This window comes from Phodopus roborovskii, unplaced genomic scaffold, assembly GCF_943737965.1.
Source record: "Phodopus roborovskii unplaced genomic scaffold, PHOROB, whole genome shotgun sequence".
In the NCBI taxonomy this organism is placed as follows: Eukaryota; Metazoa; Chordata; class Mammalia; order Rodentia; family Cricetidae; genus Phodopus; species Phodopus roborovskii.
In genome coordinates, this window is record NW_026126646.1 from 5,778,961 (window position 1) to 5,791,434 (window position 12,474).

A 12,474-nucleotide genomic window follows, 5' to 3' on the forward strand; every position below is an offset into this window, starting at 1 on the left:
CCTAAGAGCATCAGCACTGATGCCATGTGCACAGGTTTCTCTCAAAGCACTAGAGACGAGGGAGATGCAGCCCACCTTGGAAGTGCAGACAGGTGCTTGAATGGAGGGGACATGTCTCTGGGAACCCTCCCTCAGTCCCTCAAAGAGAATCGGTGGCAAGCTGGACCCTGGTGGCACAGAGCTATAGTCCATCATGGCTCTTGCAATAAAAGCTGGGTCCTGACTAGGTTGGCGACCACAAGGCACCTCACTTCCATGGGTTCCCCTCTTCAGAACGGGAGATCCCGTCCCGAGGTTTCTTAGGGTTTACAGAACTTCTGCTTCTTGGTGACTTCTCTGATCAGTTTATTTCTCTGAGGTACAGAGATGTCCTTGCAGAAGGGAGAATTCCCCAGTGAAGGACACGCTGAAGCCTGGACATGAGGTTTTAGGGAACATCTCCATAGCCTGGCTGAAATCGCCATCTCTGTGTGTAAATGTGCAAGTCTATGCATATATGCATGAGTGTGTATATCCATATATCCATATACATATTTACTACACGTGGATGCACACACATACCAAACACACACACACACACACACCTGTTTGCACATGCCTCTGTGTGTGTTTGTATACAAATCATCTTTGACTTACAAAGGGTTTTCACTTCACAATAGTGTGAAGATGACAAGAAGGGTCCACACCTTGACGATTGATCTTTTCCCATGCTATCTATGCACAGGTGCAGTATTCCCAGGAGATGCTGGGCACGGCCAGGGGATCTGCTCCCAGGCAGTTTGAGGGCAGTGGGACATAGCCAGTAACCCATTGCACACGACGCCATCAGGGTTTTGATGTGGTTGGGTTTTTGGTCAGTCACACAAGTCTGTATTACAGAGGCTCTGTGGTAGATGGTCTGCATAGCAGCAGCCTACTGTGTGTTTCTGAGTGTTATGGAGCAGGGGGCGGGGTGAGGACTTGAGCTGTATTTGGTAGCTTAGGCCTGTTGAATGACAGTCTTTTTACTTTGTGGGGTTTTCATCACATTGCTTCATCGTTAAGTTGATCTCTCTCTTTCTCCTCTCTCTCTCTCTCTCTCTCTCTCTCTCTCTCTCTCTCTCTCTCTCTCTCTCTCTCTCTCTCTCTCTACTCCTTCCTCTCTCTCCCCCTCCTCCATATGCATGTTTAAAGGGGCAGCATTTCTGTCTGGAAAATGAGTGCCTGGATTAAACACACAATGGGGTTGCCACTTGGCCTGTGTGCTGGCATCTTACCGAGTGTAAACACCCATTATCTCACAGGGTGCTCTCTCCCCTCATCCTCTCTCAGTGTAGGAAGAACATTCGTGGGGAACTGGGTCTGGCTCTTCTTGTTCTAGCAATAGAGCCTGAGACCTCCTCCAGTGGGACCTAGTACCATCCAGGGGCGGGGCGGGGGCGGGGGCGGGGGGTAATACCATTGCAACAGCTGAGTCTAGACCTGCCGGGGCTGGCTTTCTTTTCTTACCGTTTGTCCATCCGAGCAGACGTCTGGTTCATCTCACTGTTCGCGATAAAGTTTCGGATCTCAGAGAAGTAGGAATCTTCCTTCTCATCTAAAAGTGCATGGTGGTCCGACTCGGAGGTGGGGGAGGAGGCGCTGGTGCCCAGGTGGTTCGTGAGAACCCCAGAGTGCTGGCTCACTGTGGGAGGGCTGAGTGTCAGGGCATTCTGGGTACGTCAAGTCCCCCAGTGCCAGCCCGCCTGTGTGCACTTGGGGCGGTGTCAGGGAGCTGTACCTCAGAGAGCCGTCTGAGGGGTGGGCTGCCCATGGTCCCTTCCCTGCCAGCTCGATCTCTTCCCGGGCCCACCCTCCGCGTGCCCCGCGGCCTACCAACCTGCTACGCCCTCATGCTCATGCTTCTTCAGGTGCCGGTCCAGGTTGGTCTGCTGCCCAAAGCAGCGGTTGCACAGGTGGCATTTGAACGGCTTCTCCTTGTTGTGGATGTTCCTCACGTGCCGCTGGAGGTTGGAGGAGATGCTGAACGACCGGTCACAGTACTTACACCTGGAAAACAGGGTGCACTTTGCCTCAGAAGAGAGGAGGCCGAGTGTGGTGGTGGTGGGGGCCAGACCTCAAGTCTCCACAGCAGCTGTATCCACTGTAGAGTCCCGGAGGCCACCTGACTACCTGGCTGATTGTCTGTAGAGACACCTGGGCCCTGTTTTAAACAGGCCCCGAGTTAGTGCGGGGAGTTAAGTGCACAGTGCGAGATGACATTCTTCAGTCAGCCTCAAGAGGGCAGCCTTGAAACATGGAAAGATGCTGAACATGCTGGCAGGTTACCTGCCATGGGAAGACAGTCTGTCTTCTCCATCCCAGGAAGGCCGGGCTCTGGCTCGTCGGACTGAAGACCTTGAGCAAGCCCCATCTCACTTAGGGACTCAGTGTGACTATTAATGTTCTTAGTAGCACTTAGGCAGGGGGTGGGGGTGTTGGCCTTGTGGCCTTAACTGCTGAGGCCAGCCGGTAGCCATGCTGAGCCCTTCAAGGCATCACCAGCTCTTACACGATCAGATTATTGTGGAGTCCCCACTAGGTTGACCAAGCACTCAAATTAGAAGAAAGACGCCAGCAGCCAGCATGCATTTTATCAGAAAATGTGGTGTAGTTAGAGGCCACGAGGAATGTCCGGGAGTGTGTGCCCCGAGGTGTGGCCACACTGGCCCTCACAGCAGAGAACAGAGGCCTTCTCTCCCCCAGAGAGAACAGGCCCAAGCAATACCCACAACAAAGAAACCACACCCAGAAACAAAGAGGAACGAGTGATTTCAGGAGGAACCTTCCCATCTCTGCAGTACGCGTGCTCTGCCACGTAAAGGAGCCACGTTGGCACTGCGGGAAGTCTGCGCTGTGGGGTGGCTGACAAGGCTTTCCTGGGGGCCTGTCCACACAGGCAGACCCTGCAGCGGCAACCCTGACGCCATGTTTGTGCTGCATATGTGTGCATGCAGTGTGTGGCTCCTCTGTCTCTCTCTCTCCCTCCCTCCCTCCCTCTCTCTCTCTCTCTCTCTCTCTGTGCGTGTATAAGTGCATGAGTATGCTCAGGTATATGAGAATAAGCTGTGAAATTGGCCACCAGAAGGACTTCTGGGTATTTATCTGGATCTTAGAGGCACCCAGCACTTAAAAACTATATTTGTGTGACTGTATGCTTTCATATTTGGGAAATGAGTCCTGCTAGGTGACAGCCCAACATGCAAGGTTTCCAGTGCCAGCACCATGAGACACTCTGCCCTCCTCTCCGGAGCCAGAGACTGTGATGTCAGCCTCTGTGAGACAAAGATGGGCGGCTCTTCTCCACCCACAGGTGTGTGTGTGACTGTTCTAAATACAGCAGCCTTGCATTCCTGTGAGTCCTACCCCACTGTGATCTGGGGCTGGTGGCCTTCTCTGGAGTAGCACTCTGGTCACGAGCCTTTGTCATGTGGTTGAGGACACCAGGGACACAGCCAGGAAGGGCCTTGCATGTCAAAGCTGCTTTTATGGCTTTGTGCTGTCCAGTACAGGAGGGGCCGGGCCCAGAGACTAAGTTCGGAGGTCTGTGTGAGGTATGTGGGCCCTGATCATGTTCTGTGACAGGGTGTGTCTGCCTGTGTTTCTGTCCCTGTTGAGTCCAGAATCCTCAAGGGTTGCAGTTATTAACTTTGCCCTTGGACTCTCAGAGCCTGAAAGTCCTCTGGTCCCTGGCTACCAGATAAACTGAGGTAGTTTAAGGCCCTACAGAATAGGAGGCTGCTCTGAGAGGTCCCCTCCTTCTTGCCCAGGCTCTTCCTTCAGGCTTGGCCACAACTGACACTCCCAACCTTGAGTTTTGTGTCCCCTTATTCAGTTGCTGCAGTCCTCAGACTTGCCTGAGGCCAGGATCTCCCTGGCTCGGTTTGTACTGTTAGCTAGCGCCTTACCAGGCTCTTCGTGGCCTAGCCTCTTCCCTGAAGCACAGGTTTGGGCCTCTGCTCTATCTTAGGTTTTCCTGGAGTGGCCTCGGGGGCATGTGGGTGTCCTTGGTCACACCATTGCTTCCCAGAGCCTGGGAAGCAGCCTGACGCACGTGACCACCTGCAAAGGCATCACTGTTGGCGTTCTTAGTCTGAGCAATAACAGACCTCAATCCTTCATGCTCTGCAGCCTCCTACAGTGCAACAGTTCCGAAGGAATTTCACCTCTCACTTGTACTCCCCCAACACCCTAACGCATACAGACACCTTGATGAAGGCAGGCACACATCTTCCAGCTTAGGAAAGGAAAGCCTGATTTGCATCTGCAGAGTAACTCCAAGGCCAAGCTGCCTGTGGAACTGGGAGTTCACGGCACTAGGGTGAGAGGTCTCTGCCGATGCCACAGGTCAGCCAGGCAGCCCCCGTCTGTGTGCCCATCTGAAGCATATTCACATAATTTTTTTTGGGGGGGGTGGTTCCTCAGGAAATGCAGACCCTTTGACAGGTCCTACCTCCCCACCCTAGCTCTGGCACAGACTGGGGATAATGTGAGATGGAGAGGGGAAGACGGAGGAGGGAGGTTGGAGGGGTAGAGGCCGTGCAGAGCTCTGGAGCCGGGACGGGCTGTGAGTTCTGTCTACTTTCAGTGTTCTGAATGTAGCCTCTCCTTGTTCTAATCTAAATAAATGGCCCAGGCAGAGACGTCCACTTGAAATTTAGGGGAGCAGAGAGCCCAGGGCTTTGAGGGAGCAGAGTTCGCCCAACAGCTGGGTTCTGCATTGTGAATAAGCTGACAGGCAGCTAGGGAAATTTACAGCTGTTCTGCATAAAGCAACACACCATTGTGCTCACAGAATGAGAGGGCGCAGGCATCTCAGCCTGGAGCTCTGGGAGGACCTTGCTGTGACCATGCCTGTGGCAGTCCCAGCGAAGTGAGGGATGCACAGGGCAGGAGAGGGTGAAACCATGCCTCTCGGGCCCCCTAAGCAGCAGCATCTTCCTTGAGACACAGGAGAGCTACTACACCACTGCTTCATCATTATAAAAAATGAGGACAGAAAAGGAAGAGATTCTGGGAATGAAAATGAATCAGGAAGAGGTTTTGCAGGGGCCGCCTGCAGCCCCATTGGACACTGTCGGCTCTAACACAGGGCCCAGAACAGGAGCTGGGAAGGGAAAGAAGGCAACACAACCATGCACTGGGAGGCGTGCATGCCTTAAGCAGGAGTCCCAGGCCTGATCAGGAGTTCCGGGTTGGTTCAGGAAGGCTTGCCTCCAGGTGTGATGCAGGCTTATGCCCAACATCCAGGACAACCTCTACATAAAAGTTAGAACTCATTTTTTCCATTTAAAATGTTTTAATTGAAAATGAATATGTGTATATATGTTCATATGCATGTGCTAGTGTGTGCATGGATGTATATATGCATGTCCATTTACGTGGGGCCAGAGGTTGACACTGGGTGTCTTCTATTATCGCTGTCTAGTTTATTTCTTGAGGGTCTCTCACTGAACCTGGATCTCACTAGACTGGGTGGCCAGAAAACTCCAGAGGGTCCTCCTGTCTCTGCCCACTTAACACTGAGATTACTGTGGGTCCCTGGGATCCAAATACAGGTTCTGGTGCATGTAAGACCATCTTCGCCAGCCCCAGTAGATCAGACCTTCCCACCTCTGTAACCCAAGTCTGTAAAGCCTATACGCTGGAGTTTTAGCACATGAGACTGTTATTAAGTATGTGTTCTCCAACTTCAGGTGAAGATTTCAAAGCCAGGGAAAGCTGAGTGCTAAGGGCTGATTCCTGGCTGGAGTGTGTGGGAAAACAGTCTCTGGGGAAAGCAGAGGTCACTCCGTACCAGGACACGGAGGCATGTACGAAACAGACATATTTCTGAGGGCTTCCTCATCACCCAAGGCAACCTTCTTCATCTCTCTTCCGAAGGCCCAGCCTCTGAAAGGTGCACATATCCACGTGTGCACCACAGTGACCTCGCAGACATGTACTGACACTGAGGTGGCATCATACTGGGCCAAGCAGCCTTGCCAGGCCTTTGCTTTGTGCAGTGGACTTCTAGGATGGGTTGTGCTTTCTCCTGTTACACTTAAACTCCTTCCAGTTATCAAAGCAAGACCAAGGTCCCCAGTAGTATCAAGAGGCAAGCTGCACACTTTAAACCCCTCGGCGAAGGCCTGCCTCAAGCCAGATAAAGTCAGGATTTGCAACACAAACTTGCAAAGCAATTATTGTTACCAAAGTCGAAACTCTCAGATTGGAGAGAGCAAAAGAAATCAATGATAATTAAATTCTTCTATAAACACGGCCCCTACCCTCTGGGGGCTCTTAGCACGACACGCTGTCCAGGAGTCGGCTCTCATTACAGAAAAAACACAGGGCTCGTTTTCTGGGCGAGGACCAGACCAAATAAATCTTTCTGTTGCAAGCCTTTGTTAAGTTGTAAGTCACTATTTTCAGAGAGTAGACAAGGGGGGCTGCATGTCGGGGAGGGCTGGGAGGCATGGGACACAGGACTAGAAAGAGCTGTCACTCATTCCGCTGGCACAGATGTGGGCTGTGGCCACCAGGGATGCTCTGGTGCCTGAGCAGGGCTTGGGGGTCACAACACATGCAGGGAGGGGCACTGACCGTGTCCCCAGGACTCTATCACCATGTGACCCCTTCCTGGTGAAACAAGCTCTGCGAGGACACAGTATAGGAGTCTAATGCCATCGCTCTAAAACCAAAGACTCGGCCAGCTAGACACACCCCAGAACGTGTATCTAAACCGGTCCTGGCAGAGAAGTGGCCATTTCCCTGTTTGTCTCAGGGTGACAATGGCCTGAGTTCTGTTTTAAAAGGCCCACTCCCTGATGGGAGCACAGCTTGTGCTAAAACAAAGGCCCAAGGACTCGAAGGACAGGGACCTGGGGCTGGGAGAGAAGGCAAAAGTGGCCATAGGTCCCAACTCTTGGAGAACCCCAGGACATCTCTAATCTGTAACTCCTTGGTTTTGAAGCAGGGATAGTAAGACCCACTAGGAGTCTTCTCTACGTCACTCAGTAGTTCTCACATCCCACAATTCTGAGTGGCCCACTCTCTGCTTTAGCGACAGGTGCATGGCTTCCCACTCAGGGCTGCTGCAGGGAATGAAGGGCACCCCTATATTTGTTAAAGAGATCATACTCAGGGAGGAGGTAGCTATGGTCATCGTGACAGGGACAGGGCTGGATGGGGCTGGCTGGCTAAGGTTCTCCCAGGGACCTGTGGACGATCCAGCTTCCAGCCACATCTCTCTGGTTGATACATTAGCTACAGGAAAGGAGAGGTTCTCTTACATCTTCTTTTGGGAGCTTGGAAGGAGCCTTCCAGAAATTTTCTGGGCACTTCTGCCTCATCCTTCCACTATTCCTGGGACCAGGGGGGATGTTGTCAGAGCCAGATGTCACTGAGCACTGTGGCTCCTGTCTACTACCCTTCCACTAGCCACACATCCTGTGCATGACCCTGAATGCAAGCGTTTGCTCGGCGGAGGGAAACTAAGGGTGCATGGAAGCAAATAGGGACAGTCCCACAGTCCCCCCACTAACGCTAGGTGGCTCCTACCTGTATGGTTGTTCCCCAGTGTGTGTCCTCAGATGTCTTGTGAGATTCGCAGATCTGGGGAAGATCTTGCCACAGTACCTGGGGCAGAGAGGTTGCAGAGGCATTAGGGTGGCTCACCGTGCCCTTTTCCAGATTTCTCTTCATCCAGAGCCCCATGTCAGAATTCTACTTTGTTATCTCCTCTTTGCCTTGAGCCCAGGTATCTCACAAAGCATAGAGCAGAGACCCCCTCAGTCTGGGGGTCATAGTGTCCGGGATCAGCAAGGGAGCCTGGGAGCATGTCCTCCCAACACCATGACCCATGGCAGAAACGGCAGCACGGGGCTCACCATCTTTCCTAATGCTATGACTAATGCTTACCTGCTGTCCTCCTCTGGCCTCTGAGCTCAGCCAGGTGAGGCTAAGTTGCACATTGGGTTGGGCTTGCACAGTGTAGTGGATGTTTTCAGAAGCCCCGCCCACGTTAGTCATGTGTAGAAGATGACATCAGGCAGGCAGTGGGGCCAGCTTGCTCACCATGCTCCACTGTGACTGCAGCTTGGCCTCTTCCAGAAACAAGTTCACAACCACAGGCATGCAGGTGTGCAGGTGTGCAGGTATGCAGGTGTGTGCAGGTGTGTGCAGGTGTGTGCAGGCGTGCAGGTGTGCCGGTTTGCAGGCGTGCAGGTGTGTGGGTGTGCAGGTGTGCAGGCATGAAGTTGTGCAGGTGTGCAGGTGTGTGCAGGTGTGCCGGTGTGTGCAGGCATGCAGGTGTGTGCAGGTGTGTGCAGGCGTGCAGGTGTGTGCAGGTGTGTGCAGGTGTGTGCAGGTGTGCCGGTGTGTGCAGGTGTGTGCAGGTGTGTGCAGGCGTGCAGGTGTGCCGGTTTGCAGGTGTGCAGGTGTACAGTGTAGCCCCTCCCACCAGCGCCCAAGGGGCCTACGGTGCCTCACCTGCATGTGTATCTCTCCTTGCCCTTCCTGAGGATGGGATCCGAGAGCGTCGGGGGTGGGGACCGGAAGTTGAAGGGGTGGTGAGTCAAGGGTTGCAGGGAGCTGCCTGAGTCGGCCTTCATGGCTGCAAAGCTCTCCAGCTTCTCTGTCATGGTTTCTATGGCTGACATCTGCAGGCACAGAGGGCAGAGATCAAGGACTCGGCCTAGCTTTCATCTGCCTTCAGGGAGTGGGCACCTGGGGTGCTTGTGTCTGATCATATCAATAACCCTCAATGGCCATTGGGAGCAGGGTCATGGCTTACACTGTCCTTAGAGCTGGAGCTATAGTCCAGGGATATCTGGAGTGGTCCTTTCAGCCCGGTAGGCAGAATTTGATCAACTCCAGGCCATGCAGGCTCCACTGAGACTTAAGGCTTTGGTGACGGGGACATTGATCATGAAGCTGCCCCTCTCCCATTTGTCCCATGGACACCATGGGAGACCGAGGCAGGGGCCGATGGAATAGAGGAGCTAAAGAAATTCACAGAACAATTTCCTGGGCCCTGTTTCAGGTTGTGACAAGGTGCCCTGTGGTCCTCAGGAGGCACTCTACATGCCTCTGCTGAACATCTATCCCAGAGGGCTGGTTCTGTCCCGCAGACCGCAGGGTTGGGCCTGGTGAGGGTAGTGGACAAAGGAAGACGGGGAGGGCAGGTACAGATGGGGACACTGAAGGGAAAGAAGGTTCAGGCTCTCCAAGCGCTGTAAATGTTGGGAGAGACTAGGCCTAATAAGGACCCCAGAGCTCTCCCGAGTAGAGCACCAGTGAACAAGGAGAGAAGGTGTGGCATCACCCAGGCTCCTCACTCATGGCCGGCTGCCTCGGTGTGTGTGTGTGTGTGTGTGTGTGTGTGTGTGTGTGTGTTGCTTAGTGCTAGCCCCCTGCACAAGACCCTTGTTCACTGATGTCAGAACCTGGGGCCCAGCTGCCCATGGATGAACAAAGGCAGGATGCCACAGGACTGGGATCCTTCTGCATTGCTCCATCTGCATCTGCTTGCTGGGCAGTGCCAACAGGGAACAGAGGGATTTGTATTACTGCTGCTTGGAAGCCTCACAATGCAGAGACATTTGGTATCTGCGGAGACAACAGCAGGGCAGTAGCAGAAACCCACAGAGAGCAATTGAGTGGACACTATGCCCAGCCACAATGGCGAGCTGCTGGACAGCTCTGCGTGGGCCATAGAGATCTCGGGCTTTTCCCTGTTGAGGTGGGACCAACATATGACCCTCAACAGAACATACTACGCTCACTCTTGGCAACCCATGCTCACCGGTGGGCAGACGGAAACTGTCCTGCTCTCTAGGATATCGCCAGCCCCTCTACAGTCTCTCCCAAAAATGGGTCCCCAGGGTGACACTGAGGTCCTTGGCACAGCAGTGACTGTCTACCTCCCGGTCAGTCTCGGTGACAGCCTATGAACATGGACTCCCCAGGGATCTCAGGCACGGTTTGGGCACGCCCACTTTGCCTGTAACCCCAAGAACTTCGCATTTGCATGTCTAGTCTCAGGCCCAGAAGGGTTCGGTGATGATGGGGTTGGGCCCCAGAGGGTACAGGTTATTTAACGTACAACAGTAATGTCTGTTTTAGGGAAACCTTCTTGCCATGGTTACCAGGCTCTTTCTGTGTGAGTGACAGACCACTTAACTGGTGACCCTATGGTCATCTCTTTTCTGCCTCTTCATCCTGGCTCTGGGCCACAATGGCAGGCAGAGAAGGTAGGCCCATGGGAGCAGTGGGCAGAAGGGACAATGGGTAGCCAGCCCCCCATAGGCCTCTCTTCCTCAGGCCGGGGTGGGTCCTGCCTGCCTAGCCTGCTCTGTCCCATCAGACATTCCCGTGAGCTCCTAGTGCAGCAAACACAAACACCGGATGTGCCTGGCTGGCTTGTCGACTTTTTCCAGGCGGCCCTGGGAAAATTGGGGGAAGCTATTAACCAAACTCTGAGGCCCAATGGAACAATGGTAGCTCTAAGTTTAGCTGTGAACTCAGCCACGGTGCAGGTTTCACAGACTGGGGCTTACCCAAGGCGGGAAGCTCAGGGAAGAACAATGCTCTATATGCAGGGTGAAAATTTGCTGGTGGTGAGGGAGGCTTAAGGGCCATGACAGGACAGGACACTTGGAGAACTTTCCCTTGGGCTGTGCCCTGGGGAGTGGGGAGGAGTACATGGCCGGGGAGGCACAGGCTGGAGGGGCCTACACCCCACTTTCTGACTGTGGGGCTCTCCTGGCTTCCAGGGAGCTCCTTGCAAATGGCCTGGCTTCCCTCTGAGTTTCCCCCATTCCCTCCTGCTTACTCTTGCCCTTGCCTCTTTCCACAAAGGCGTGTCCTGTCTCTGTCCCTCTCACTGAAGCATGCTGAGGCTTCACCTCTCCACCGCAGGGACCAGCCCCAGGGGGTCCCTATGTCCTCCCTATGATCCTCCCGCCACACTGCACCAGTTGTGTATCGGTTCCTAGCACCTGGGGCCCTGCCCGGGCACGGGGCTACTTTGGGCAGGAGGCCCCTTAGGAAGGCGGAGGGCTTCTCTATGGGAACCACCCTCCCCTGTGCTCTCCAGCTCCACAGTGACCTATGGAGAGCTGCAGAAAGTGCCCCCTGCCTCCCGGGACCCCGAAACCACACGCATGTCAGACGGCCCCCGTGAGTCTTACCTGGGGGTGGAACAGCAGTGGAGATGGCCGCAAGTATCTCTCTTTTAGGGCTCCCACAGGGTCCGTCATCTTCCGCTTTTCTACCCTGCTGGACGGCAACACAGAGGGTTACATACCCCACTGAGCCACTGGTTCCTCGGGAGCGTGCCCGGGCCGTGTTGATCATGAGGCTGCTGTGCCAACTCCTACATGAACTCCAGCGAACCCTGACCATGGTGGGGACAAAGCTCAGCTGCCCACTTGCCCAGATTCCCCCGATTGTGGCTCCTTCACACATGCCCCAAATTTCTGAGCTCCCCTGTATTCCCTCATGGGACATTAGCGTGCTTCAGAGGATCCACGTGCACCAGCCTCCTGCCCGCTGGCTTGTCATGCGTGTGCGATGGGGGCTGCCTTCCTGGTCTCTAGCCACCCACAAGTTACTCTGCATCACTGTAGGGGCTTGCTGCCTGCGCCTCAACTACCCTGACCCTGCTGGCTACTGGCACGGCGCACTTTACCTATTGATGCTGACGAATGTGAGTGACAAACAGCTTTCTGTCCTGGGGAAGTTACCAGAGACTCCCTACAGCAGCAACCTGAAAACCCTCAATGGGTGCCAGAGACTGACATTCTAGGATCTTCCCCAAGTGTCAGCGACAAGTCGTTAAACAAGTCAATCTCCACGGTCGGTGCGTTTCTTTTGCCCCTGTAATATGCAGCAAGGGCTGCACCCCTGTCTCGCTCAGGCATCGGTGGCTGTAGAAGTCCAGGAGGTGTTTTGCTCAAATCCGCCCCCAAAGACAGAACGAGCCTTTCCTAAGTCGCTCACTTGCATCCCATGTGAACCCTGGGCTTGTCTCACTTTACCCCTTCTGTCCTTTGAGGCCTTTGTCTCCCTGCCTTCCAGGGAAGAGCAGCAGGAGAGGCAACGTGACTACGGGAGAGCAGCAAGGCAGCTCCAGGTCCCCAGAGGAGACCCAAGTCCTGTTCCAGGGCAGTGAGGAGATCAAGGCTAGGAACTGGGGTGGCTTTGGGAGGGGGTGGAGATAAATGCAAGAGTTGTCAGCCTTGGGCTTCACTCGGGTAACTAAGGCGTGCCTGCCACGGGGAGCGGTGTCTCACGGCAGGAGTTCAACCTTTCACCCATCTAGGGATGGTGACAACGGCAGAAAAAGGGACCCAGGCAGCTGGGGGAGGGCCTTGCTGACGAACCTAGCATTATGGCGGTGGGGTAGCTCAGGACCCTCCTGTGGTCTGGCTGCACTCTGCCCTAGCCTCCTGTGCCTCCACCTGGAGGGGA

General features: G+C 54.3%; 1 protein-coding gene across 1 annotated transcript in view; it reads right to left on the minus strand.

Moving 5' to 3' along the window:
- Window positions 1–12,474, minus strand: part of Prdm16 (PR/SET domain 16) — a 313,627-nt gene that overhangs the window by 5,932 nt on the left and 295,221 nt on the right. Inside the window, exons 10-14 of the mRNA XM_051173865.1 lie at window positions 11,193–11,280; window positions 8,491–8,660; window positions 7,561–7,638; window positions 1,859–2,028; window positions 1,489–1,663 (exon numbers count right to left, since the gene is read on the minus strand). Of these exons, the coding sequence (XP_051029822.1) occupies window positions 1,489–1,663; window positions 1,859–2,028; window positions 7,561–7,638; window positions 8,491–8,660; window positions 11,193–11,280 (681 nt within the window). The remainder of the gene's footprint in view (window positions 1–1,488; window positions 1,664–1,858; window positions 2,029–7,560; window positions 7,639–8,490; window positions 8,661–11,192; window positions 11,281–12,474) is intronic.